This window comes from Perognathus longimembris, chromosome 4 (genome assembly GCF_023159225.1).
Source record: "Perognathus longimembris pacificus isolate PPM17 chromosome 4, ASM2315922v1, whole genome shotgun sequence".
Classification (NCBI taxonomy): Eukaryota; Metazoa; Chordata; class Mammalia; order Rodentia; family Heteromyidae; genus Perognathus; species Perognathus longimembris.
The window spans coordinates 60,244,726-60,257,747 of record NC_063164.1 but is presented as its reverse complement, the minus strand read 5'-3'; the positions used below and the strand labels follow the sequence as shown (position 1 = coordinate 60,257,747).

The 13,022-nt window shown below is 37.0% G+C and overlaps 1 protein-coding gene across 6 annotated transcripts in view; it reads left to right on the top strand.

The window, feature by feature from the left end:
- Slc4a10 (solute carrier family 4 member 10) overlaps positions 1–13,022 on the top strand; it is a 267,507-nt gene that overhangs the window by 101,613 nt on the left and 152,872 nt on the right. For all 6 annotated transcript variants that reach the window (XM_048345333.1, XM_048345335.1, XM_048345332.1 and 3 more), the window contains exon 2: positions 10,508–10,589. In XM_048345333.1, coding sequence (XP_048201290.1) covers positions 10,508–10,589 — 82 coding nt within the window. The remainder of the gene's footprint in view (positions 1–10,507; positions 10,590–13,022) is intronic.

The window sequence follows — 13,022 nt, the reverse complement described above, 5'->3', positions numbered from 1 at the left end:
AGAATGGACCCCAGAGCAATACCTGATGGTAGCTAAGACAGGATGAGTTTGGTAACATAAGAATGGACTCATGGCAGACATAGTAAAGCATTTCCGATTTTCCATTAAGCCATGTCCTTGCACGTCCTTGAAAACACAGCCAGAGGTCAGGAAGAATTTAGCTGCAAGTTTGGCTCCTGACAATTTAAAAAAATTAGTTAATATAACTTTAATCGCTTTCTAGGGGATCTATCCTTATTACTCTTCTTTGTTGTTGTTTATTTAGATAAGTGTTTAAGACCTTGATGAGTATGTTCTACAATTGCCTGACCTTGGGCTTATAAGGCATACCAGAGTGATGTTGAATTTCCTATTGCTATAAAAATAGCTGAAAATTATGGGCTGTATAACAGGGCTCATTATTAGCTTTTAGTTGTTGTGGCATTCTCATGTGACTAAAACTTTGTCACTAGAGGGATCTGACCAATTTAGTTTTTTCTCTGTTTAAGGAGAGTACCATGAATGAAATGAGAAATGGCATCAGTGGAAACATGGGTAGTGATGCCCACATGAAAGGACATGAATGGCATCTGCCTTTCAGATCTGATTGGCAAGTAATCCTCTGGGGGTGACTCCTAATAATTTAGGGTTACCTGTGTGTTGTTGATAGTCTAAGCAGACTTATTTATGTCTCAGATTTGGGCTCCAGGGTTCACACACTATCCTGATTTGCAATCTCTTGGATAGATCCCCAAGAGTGGTATTACTGGATCACATGGTAGTGTTCTATGTTTAGGTTTTTTGTTTTTTTTTAATGATTCTCCAAACTGCTTTCCAGAGTGTTGGCACCAGTTTACAACCCTACCACCTGTGTGTTGGGGTTCTCTTTCCCTGTACATTTGTGCCAGGATTTGTTGTTGTTGTTGTTGTTGTTTTTTTTTTTTTTTTTGCCAGTCCTGGGCCTTGGACTCAGGGCCTGAGCACTGTCCTTGGCTTCTTTTTGCTCAAGGCTAGCACTCTGCCACTTGAGTCACAGCACCACTTCTGGCCATTTTCTGTATATGTGGTGCTGGGGAATCGAACCCAGGGCTTCAAGTATACGAGGCAAGCGCTCTTGCCACTAGGCCATATCCCCAGCCCCATGTTGTTTGTATTCTTGATGATTGCTAGTATAACTACAGTGAGATGGAATCTTAATGTTTTTTGTTTTTGTTTTTTATTTGTATTTCTTTTATGGCCAGAGATCCTGAACATTTCTTCTTGTGTCTTGGCTACTTTTCTTTCTTTCTTTTTTCCTGAGAAGTCTATTTTTCTCATTTGCCCATTGATTATTTGGGTTGCTGATTGTTTGAGGGCATAGTTTATTGAGCTCCTTAGCTATCAAAGATCCCTTCCTAATCAGTAGAATGTCATTTTAGCTTGTTGACTATGTCCTGTGCCATAAAGAAACTTCTTAATTTGACACAGTCCCATTAGTCCATTCTTCGTTTGATTTTTTTTTTTTAAAGCCCCTGCTCCTGCATTCAGTAAGCTCTTGCTGGTGCCAAGAGGCTTTGTTTCTCCTGCTTCCTACAGTATTTTCAAAATTCAGGTATGAGACTGAGGTCTTTGATCCAGGGTTTTTCTTCTCTTTTACTGAGATTGAAATTTGGGTCTTGTACTTTAGATAATCAAGCATTCTACCACTTGAACCACTCCCTTAATCTTTTAGTTTGTCTTTATTTTTTTTCCCCAGATAGAGCTTTGGGCTACTTTTGCCAAGACTGGCCTCAAACTGAAATCTGCCTGTCTCTGTCTTCTGTGTATCTGGGATTTTAGATGTGCACCATCATGACTGGCCTTCATTGTTAATTTTTTAATGATTATTTTTTGCCATTAATGAAAATTGATCATTTTGGAGCCTTTGGAAAGAATAAATACTTTATAAAGATAGCTCTTAGGTCATTCTTTTTTTTTTTTTTTTTTTGGCCAGTCCTGGGCCTTGGACTCAGGGCCTGAGCACTGTCCCTGGCTTCTTCCCGCTCAAGGCTAGCACTCTGCCACTTGAGCCACAGCGCCGCTTCTGGCCGTTTTCTGTATATGTGGTGCTGGGGAATCGAACCTAGGGCCTCGTGTATCCGAGGCAGGCACTCTTGCCACTAGGCTATATCCCCAGCCCTCTTAGGTCATTCTTGTAAAGTACATATATCTGTACATTTCTATTACTCTTCAAATTAGTATTAGACAATATTTATTCCAATTGACCAAGATACTAAATGATGAGGCTAGAAGAACCATATATTTCTTGAGTTATGGGAACTTCATCTTTGACATTGTCCATATTATAATTTATTAGTTACTCTTTCTCATTTAATTTTACATATCCAGAAGTTTATTCTATGCCTTCCTTTTTACTTCTGACAGAAATTAAATAGTTTAAGTTAACCATTGTTGAATGTTCATTGATGATTTAGATTTTTCTTTCCCCTTCCTGCAATAACATTTTGCTAAATATTTATTTTTGTTCACATATATTGATACTATAAGGGGCTTATATTTTCATTGTGATATCACAGATGTGTGCAAAACACAACTCTAATATATTTTGCAAACAGTATTGGTGGGCATCTATCCATCCATCTATAATCACAACAGATAATCACTCTCATGTACTCCAACTTGAGATTGTCAAGGGAAACTATTCTAACAGAAAAACACTAAAATATTTTTTACTTCTGTAGTTAGAGTCCTGTTAGAACAGACTATACCAAGTCGCACCATTCACACACTAATGGTATGCTTCCAGTGAACTTTTCTGATTAGTGTATGGATTGCTTAGATGTCTTCAGGGAATTAGAGAGGTGATTGGTAAGGAAGTGGGTGCTGCATGAATATCTACTTACCTATTTATGAAGATAAGATGAATAGTAGTGTCAAGGGACTAAATAAATGCTGTTAGCAGGCATTTTTAAAAAATAATTACTTATTTATTGTCAAAGTGATATACAGAGGGGTTACAGTTTCATACGTTAGGCCTTGGGTACATTTCTTGTACTATTTGTTATCTCCTCCCTCCTGCCCCTTCCCCCTCCCCCTTTCCCTCTCCCCCCATGAGTTGTTCAGTTGGTTTATACCAAATGTTTTTTGCAAGTATTGCTTTTGGAGTCATTTGTGTTTTTATCCATTGTTTCTCGATTTTGATATTCCCTTTCACTTCCCTAGTTCTAATACCAGTATATACAGTATCCAGGGTACTCAGATGAGATACAGTGATAGTACGGGTACAACCACAGGAAGGGGATACAAGAGGATCATCAACAAAAGAAGCTACAGTTTCTCATGGCATGTTGAAAGTAATTACAACAGTGATATAACACTTGTTTCCATAGCATGGGGTTCATTTCACTTAGCATCATCTTCTGTGTTTATAAGGGCAAAGTTATTGGGCTCTTGTGATCCTCTGCTGTGACTAGCCTAAACCTGTGCTAATTATTCCCTATGAGGGAAACCATAGAGTCCATGTTTCTTTGGGTCTGGCTCACTTCACTTAGTATAATTTTTTCCAAGTTCTTCCATTTCCTTATGAATGGGGCGATGTCATTCTTTCTGATAGAGGCATAAAATTCCATTGTGTATATGTACCACCTTTTCCTGATTCATTCATCTACTGAAGTAGATCCTTATATATCACCCTGCACCAAAATCAATTCCAAATGGATCAAAGACCTCAAAATAAAAACAGATACCCTGAAAACACTACAAGAAATAGTGGGAGAAACACTTGGGATCCTTGGCACACGACAAAACTTCCTTAATAAAGGCCCAGAATTGCAACAACTCAAAGAAAGGGTGGACAAATGAGACTGCACCAAACTGCAGAGCTTCTGCAGGGCAAAGGACATAGCTTGCAAGATAAACAGAAAGCCCACAGATTGGGAAAAAATCTTTACTGGCCTTACAATGGAGAAAGGCCTCATATCTAAAATATGTGCAGAACTAAAAAAATTAAATTCCTTCAGAACAAAACCTCAAAGAACCAACAGCCTCTTCAACAAGTGAGCTAAAGACTTAAAAAGAGACCTCTCTGATGAGGAAATGAGAATAGCCAAGAGACATATGAAAAAGTGCTTTACATCACTGGCTATAAATGAAATGCAAATCAAAACAACATTGAGATTCCACCTCACCCCAGTAAGAATGTCCATTATCAAGAAAACTAACAATAACAAATGTTGGAAGGGATGTGACCAAAAGGGAACCCTACTTCATTGTTGGTGAGAATGTAAACTGGTTCAGCCACTCTGGAAAGCCATATGGAGATTCCTCAGAAGGCTAAACATAGAGCAGCCCCACTTTTGGGCATTTACCCAAAAGACTACAAACAAGAACATACTAAAACCACTAGCACAACAATGTTCATTGCAGTACAATTTGTCATTGCTGAAATATGGAACCAACCCAGATGTCACCAGGCATTTAAAGTGAGTAAAAGTGTATTTAACACATATTCTGTCTTACCCAAATAAAGCTTTCAAAACCATGTCTGTGAAAAAGCCTGAATTACTTACTTATAAGTAACTACTTATAAGTAATACTATAAGTATACTTATAAGTAATACTACTTATAAGTAGTTTGTAATTCCAGAAGATAATCTTGTTTTGTTTTTGTTTTTTGGCCAGTCCTGGGCCTTGGACTCAGGGCCTGAGCACTGTCCCTGGCTTCTTTTTGCTCAAGGCTACCCACTCTAGCTCTTCTACACACAGCGCCACTTCTGGCCATTTTCTGTATATGTGGTGCTGGGGAATTGAACCCAAGGCTTCATGTACACGAAGTAAGCTCTCTTGCCACTAGGCCATATACCCAGCCCCCCGAAGATAATCTTGATAAGGACTAGGTCTACATTTTTTAAATGAACTTTTCTTTTAGGTATAGCATTACAGACATATTTCAGCAACAGAAGCTCACCTCTCACATCTCATAATCAACAAAACATACAGTGGAATATCATATTTTCAGCCTGACCTCCTGCATCTGTGATCTGTGTCTCACACAGTCAAGAGAGACTATGTGTTGAGATATAGGTTTTGGTAAAGGGTTTAAATTCAGAATTAAAAATGTTCTTTATAATTTCAAATAAAATGTCATTTTTAAAGATGATTTCAATTTGTTTTGGCCTTCTGGTTTAAAAAAATTAAGTGAAACACATAATATCAAAGTTGCATGTATTCACGGGGTGCCATGTAATGTCTGATACATATGTATATGGAATTTCAATCTTTTTTACTCTTCCTAGTAGTTCTATTCCTTCATGCATTCACTCTGTGCTAGACGGTGATGTGACCTCTCAGTTTGGTCTTCAAAGAAAACTTATACAGTAGAAGCTTCATTGCTTATAGTTGTCTCTTTAAAAAAAAATTATGTTATCTTTAAGTAGTTGTACTAAGGGGATACCATTCAACAATGAGCTTAAAAGTACAATGCATTTTGATTGACACTTTCCTTTTCATATCTTCTTCATCCCTCCCAACCCAGCTTCACATCACCCCTTCTGATATTTACCTCTAAATCTCAGAAAAAAAAAATAGTCTCTATATACAACACTAGCAGTTTAGTTCTTAGACTAGTGCCAATTTTTTTTTTTTTTTGCTGGCATCTTGTATAGGACTGGGGAATAGTTGATTTACTTCTCTAATTTTCTTCTTCTCTAGTATTTCTTTTTAAAAAATAATTACTTATTTATTGCCAAAGTGATGTACAGAGTGGTTACAGTTTCATAAGTAAGGCCATGGGAACATTTCTTGTACTATTTGTTACCTCCTCCCTCATTCCCCGCCCCCCCTTCCTTCTCGCCAAATGGTTTTGTAAGTATTGCTTTTGGAGTTGTCTTTTTATCCGTTCTCTCGATTTTGATATTCCCTTTCACTTCCCTAGTTCTAATACCAGTATATACAGTATCCAGGGTACTCAGATGAGATACAGTGATTGAGCAGGGACAATCACAGGAAGGTCTAGCCTTTATTTCTGCTTATAGTAGTATTTTAGCCCTCACATATGCAAAGGTCTAACTGATCTGAAAAAAATACCAACCACTCATTAAAAAAATTCTCTGATTACAACCTATATATCTTAATTATTATTTATAGAAACTGAGGAAGTAACAAGAAGGGTTTAGAAACTCACTGGACTCATAGTGAGATGGACTAACACTAAAGGTACCTTGGTTGCATGACATCCATAAGACCACACTGGCTGGGGAAACATGGAAATATTTTAAGTTTAGGGAGGTTAATGTTAGTTCAGGTCTATGATTCAGCAATGATCTCCCCAAAGTCTGATTATTTTCTTCTTCCCAGTGCTTAATCCCAGTGAAAGGTGGGAGAAGGAAGAATCTTCCTCAAGTAGATCTACATTTTACCTTGTTCAAGGGGTTCTAGGATTGTAAATTGATTACATTGTGGGAATTGATTGAAAGGCCATAAGTATTTTAATGATTCAAGGTTGCCTTCTGTTTACTGGATTTAGAACTGTTTTTGCTTATACAGATAGAATAAGAATTTAGTAGATTGTCCACTAACTTTACTTCCAGGAATACAATGGTCAGCTAGCTAGCACTGTAGGGCTTTGCAAATCTGCCTATTCCTATCACTGTTTTAACTCAGCTGCATAGGTAGGAATTACTCATCTGTGTTCAGTGATAAAAGGCTGTTGCTAGGACCTTGCCTGATCCATCATCAGCCCAATTATCCCCATTGTAGTTATGGATCCTACCTAATTCAGTTACAGCAGTTCCCATTGTATTTCCTGACCTATAGAAACAGGTAGTACAGAATTCCTGGAGGGTGCTGGGGTCATCTTACAGTCATGATAAAGACTGTGTCCTCTGGACTCTTCTTAGCCAAATATTCCAATCTCATGAGGTCTTTGAACACTTTACTCTATAATGTACACACAAGCAGTTCTTTCATTCCAGTTTTATTAAGTGTAGCCCATCTGTGGGTCTATATTTTTGTCAACCAATCAAATTATTAAAGTCTTTTCTTTGTAACCCCTTTCTACTCCCTTGAGATACAGCATTACTATAATTTATGCTTCATAGTCCCATATCAATAAATCAATCTGAGTAATTCTATATTTCCCCCTACTACCATCCTGTACCCTGATTATCAATTTCCACAGCTCTCTCTGGATTTCCGTCTGTGAAAATTGCCACAATCCTGCATTAATTTTAGACTCTAACGCAGTTTAGGGGTCACATTTTTCTGTGCCTCACTTTTGCAGATCTATGAAGACGTAAGTCTCATTATTGGTCTGGAAGCCAAGAGTGGGTGGTAATGATGGGTCCTAAGGAGAATCTGCAGTGCCATGAAAGGAAAGATCTGTATCTGTTTTTCCTATTTGTTCATCATGGATTATATCAATGTTTTCTTGATCAAATTTTGACTTTGTCATTTTCTTTCTTAAGGTCACCAATGATCATGTGGTCCAAATACAAAAATATTGCAATTCTTTTTACCATTTTGAAAATGTGTAGCTTGACAGTATTGATTTTTTCTTTTACTTCAATTTTTATTCCAATTATTTATGTATCTTCCTGGCAATAATTCTTCAAAGAGAAAATTGGTGTTTTTGTGTCTCTCTGTCTGTTTTGACCATAGTTTTAAAGGCACAATGATTCCTTTGTTCTCTGAGTGTCCATCAGTCTAAGTTTTAGCACTACATGTTATGACACAACAAACTCATGTCCCCAGTATCACATCCCCAGTCAGAGCAGTTGGTCAGTAGAACATTGTGGTCACTCTCTGTTTGGCACATTTTTTGGCTTTTCAGTGAAGAATTCCTTCTTCCCTCCCTCCCTCCCTCCCTCCCCCCCTCCCTCCTTGCTTTCTTGCTTTCTCGCTCTTTCACTCTCTTTTCTTTCTTTCTTTTCTTTCTTTCTTTCTTTCTTTCTTTCTTTCTTTCTTTCTTTCTTTCTTTCTTTCTTTCTTTCTTTCTTCCTTCCTTCCTTCCTTCCTTCCTTCCTTCCTTCCTTCCTCTCTCTCTCTCTCTCTCTCTTTCTATCTTTCTTTCTTTCTTTCCTTCTTTCTTTCTCTGGTGGTGGGGCTTGAACTCAGGACTTGGGCACTATCCCTGAGCTCTTTTGCTCAAAGATACCACTTTATTACTTGAGCCACAACTCCACTTTCAGTTTTTGAGTGGTTAATTGGAGATAAGAGTCACATGAGGACGATTCTACCTGGGCTGGCTTTGAACTGTGATCCTCAGATCTCAGCTTCCTGATTAGCTAGGATTACAGGCAAGAGCCACCAGCTCCTGGCTTTTTTCTTCTTTCTTAATAGTTGTATAATAGAACAGACTTGGAAATTGACTGCAGAAGCTTCTTCCATCTTCAGTGTATCTTTAAGTTTTTCCTGTTATGCTCAGTGTTTACTTTTATTTTTTTAATTTAATTTATTTATTAATTGAACACAAATTTTTTGACAAGGTGTTGTGCAAAAATGGTACAGTTACATAGTAGGGCAGTGTGTACATTTCTTGTGATATCTTACACCCTGTTTTTCTTTCCCTTCCCTAGGTCAGGTAGACATATATACAATACACAATGTATCAAGAACATATACAGTATCCACGTGGCCAAGCCCAAGAAAATTCGCCTAGGGCTTTAAATGTAATGTCGATATTAGACAATATGTCGACAGTAGTCTTATATGAACGTACATACATAGCTTTTGGGCTACTGTATTCCACTGAGAGGTCATTTTTTTACCTTTATATGTTGAGTAGTTGTTTGGTTTTAGTTACATACTGTTGGGTCGCTGCCCCAGTCCTGTGGGAAATACCATTTGACAAGCAGTTTTTGGTTTCACAGACCTGGTCTCTACTGTCTCTCTGTCTCCCTTTTTTAACAGTCATATATCAGGGAGATCATGCCCCTTTGTTTTCTGTGTTCTAGGCTTGTCTCGCTCAACATTATTTGTTCGAGTTCTGACCATTTCCCTGTGAAAAACAATATTTCACCATTCCTAATCGCTATGTAGTATTCCATTGTGTATAGGTACCATATTTTTTGGATCCATTCATCTGTGGAGGGGCATCTGGGTTTTTTTCCATATTTTGGCTATTGTGAATTGTGCAGCGATAAACATGGAAGTACAAATGTCTTTTTGATATCTTGGGACCTGCTGTTCAGGATAGATGCCTATGAGTTGTATGGCTGCGTCATAGGGTAGGTGTATATTGAGCTTTTTGAGAAACCTCCATACTGTCTTCCAAAGTGGTTACTTTTATTTTTTTTATTTTTTATTTATTTTTTATTTTTGGCCAGTCCTGGGCCTTGGACTCAGGGCCTGAGCACTGTCCCTGGCTTCTTCCCGCTCAAGGCTAGCACTCTGCCACTTGAGCCACAGCGCCGCTTCTGGCCGTTTTCTGTATATGTGGTGCTGGGGAATCAAACCTAGGGCCTCGTGTATCCGAGGCAGGCACTCTTGCCACTAGGCTATATCCCCAGCCCCCAAAGTGGTTACTTTTAAACTGATTTTTTTACATAGGAAGTCACAGCCAGATAAAAGTTGGAAATAGATTATATTTCACATCACCCACTGTTTTGTATTTTGTCTATCCTGCATGGTCACATTGAGTTTACTAAAGGCTTTCTCCATTATATTTTATGAGCCCGAAATGAATGTCTATGTTCTTTTGAGCATGTGACAATGTTCAGAAGACATAGTATCTGCTCAAACATTCTAAATTGACAAAAGTACATGGCAATAAAGTGAAGCTTTAGGACACATGATCATATTTAACAATCTAGTTTGAATAAGATGCATTGTACTAAAGCAAAGTAATTAGTATTGTCATTTAACTAATAATCCCTACTGATTGCTTTCAAGGGATTAAATCAATTTTTATTAGTGGAATTATTTCACACTGCCATAGCATTAGTGAAGTTAATATGAATGATTTTCATATTTTCTTTGTATTATTCAAAATGTGATCTTATTAACAAAAATTCTTTATGAGAGATAAAGACATGTGTTACTAAATTAATAAGATATCCATTTTTTCTGCTTTTTTTAAGATTTAAAAATTTCACTAACAAGTGATGTCAGGTGGAATGTTTGGATGTTTTCAGTGTCAGAGAAGTCAAATGACATTCCTTCTCTGAATACACAACCAAATTTATTTTAGCTTCCTTTCTTTTTTTTTTTTTTTTTTTGGCCAGTCCTGGGGCTTGGACTCAGGGCCTGAGCACTGTCCCTGGCTTCTTCTTGCTGAAGGCTAGCACTCTGCCACTTGAGCCACAGCGCCACTTCTGGCCATTTTCTGTATATGTGGTGCTGGGGAATCGAACCCAGGGCCTCATGTATATGAAGCAGGCACTCTTGCCACTAGGCCATATCCCCAGCCCCATGTGCTGATGAATTTAAGTGACTAAATTATACTCTTTAAGTATGAGATTATGCTATATGAGATTATGTTAAGATTTACTTTTTGAAATTAAGGCAATATATGTATTTTATTTAATCCTTTTCCCCCCTCTACCTTCTACAGAGAAATGATGAAGAAGCAGTTGTGGACAGAGGTGGAACTCGTTCTATTCTCAAAACACACTTTGAGAAAGAAGACTTAGAAGGTAAGGCATTGTTTTTCATTCTGAAGTTATTTCAAAGAGAAATATGGAGTTTGTTATAACATAGAGAACTGTGAAAGTTAATATCAAAAGGAATAGTGGTGCATTGGTGAAGGTTAGGTATGATGGTTGTGGAACAGTCGACAATGCCAGTAAGATGATATTTGTTGCATCCATACTCTACTCTTTTGGGTGCCAACATTTCAGTTATCATAGCTTCATGGAACTTAGAAGAGTAATATAAGAATTGATTATTATTGTTAAGCCATAATGTAATGTACACACAGCACGAATTCATTTTGCATATTTATTTTTTACTTATTTAACTTTTGGTTTTCTTGACATAGAATCTCATTATTTACCTGAAGCTTGACTTGAACTTGTGATCCTCCTTACTAATCCAACCTGGCCCTCATTTTTAATGTTTTTAACCAGATATTTTTGCCAGTAACCTATGAAGTCTATAATACCATGTGATTGAAAAGTGATTGTCTTAAGTAAAATTAGAGAAATCTAATTATATGAGCTAGGAAGTTGTGGGTTTTTTTTGCCAGTCCTAATAAAAACTAGAAGTGATGCTGTGGCTCCAATGGTAGAGCCTTGAGCAAAAGAAGTTCAGGGACAACACCCAGGCCCAGAGTTCAAGTTCCAGGTCTGGAAAAAAAATGTAACATAATCCTGTTTTATAATTAGATTAATTACTTTGAGTTTTATCTTTATCTATAATAATTGGAAGCAAGTTCATAACTATGTCTACCCCTTGACTGACATTTTGCTTGGTGTGCTGAAAATACTCAGCTTCAAGAAACTCATACTTATTTGGTGAGTTTAGGGATTTGCTGTACCATCCATACATGTAAACTGAAGGAAGCAAAAACTTGCAAAATCTATTAATGGATGATTACTCTTTGAAGTGCCATTATATTTTCTCAGTAGCAAATTCATTGGCCTTGCTACTATTTTGTGCCATGACAAGCCATCCTTATATTGCTCAAACATATACCAAGAAACCTAATGAAGCAAGAAGTCAGTCTAGAAAATGACTCAATTCCATGGAGTTTAAATATTGTTGTCAATATCCACAGCAGATAATATAGCAGTCAGGATACAATGATTATTAAAAATGATTTCTACTGAGCACAACACAACTGAATGAGGCAGATTTTACTGTTTACCTACCTAGAATGAGTATTTAAACCCCATGAACCACCAATCATTGATGGCTCAGTTATTGGTAATAGAAATTAACCACAAAATACAAAGATAACATTACATTTAGGATTTGAATATTTCTTGCCAGTTGGGGAAACATGAACTGCTTCATAATGCCTTTCTACTATTCTTCCAGTTCCTATCCCATATTAAGCTGATAAATAACTATCATTTGCAAATCTTATGATGTACACATGGATGGGTTGGCTACCTAGAGGTTATGAAAAGGAGGTGGTCATTTAAGTGACTGTATGATATAAGTGAATAGTTGGGAGCATGCCAGTGAGTAAGGTAGTAGTCTTGAGGAAAAGGGTAGTATGGCCACTCCCTTTGTTTAATTAAAAGAAAATAACAGAATTCCTTTTAAGAGCTTCTTTAGTAATGTAGATACTACAAAACAAATGTTTCAAATGAAATACAGTTAGAAGGTGCTATTATAGACAAATACATTTCATAAATATAAACTCTTAATTAAGATTCTAAATTTGACAATTTTTGTTTCTCAGAGTCGATGTGTATATTCTTAGCTAATAAAATTTCTGGTAAAACTTACAATTCTGAGTATAGTTTGTAGAAATGCCAGGTGGTTAAAAATATCTATGAACTCTCAGGTGGTATATATTTAGTAGAAAATGATCACCTGCTGGATAACAACAGCTTGGTGTAATACATTAATTCAAATCTATTATTCATGATGAATGTATAATTCCTTGACCTCTAAATCTGCTTTTTTATATATAATTTGCATCATTTTTATTTCTTCTTTTTTAAAAAAATATATTTTGTATTATCTTCAAGCAATTGTACAGCCATGTCTTGTTGGTTTATGCCTGAAATCTTTGGTACTCAAGAGGCTGAGATCTGAGCATCACATTCAAAGCCAGCCTGGGCAGGAAGAGACTCTGATTTCCAATTAACTACTAAAAAATTCCAGAAATGGAGCTATAGCTCAATGGTAGAGTTCTAGCCTTGACCAAATACACTCAGGGACAGTGTTCAGGCCCTAAATTCAAACCCTAGTACACACACACACACACACACACACACACACACACACACAGAGCTGTACAAAGCAGTTGGTTACAATTCAATGCATCTTGATCAATATCACCCCTTTCATCAAGAATATAATTTTATGACATTTTGTGTTCTTCCTATTTTGGAACATGGCTCAATCTGTAAATTCTTTAAGCCTGGCTGAGTGGTGTTTGTTCTGTCCTCTTT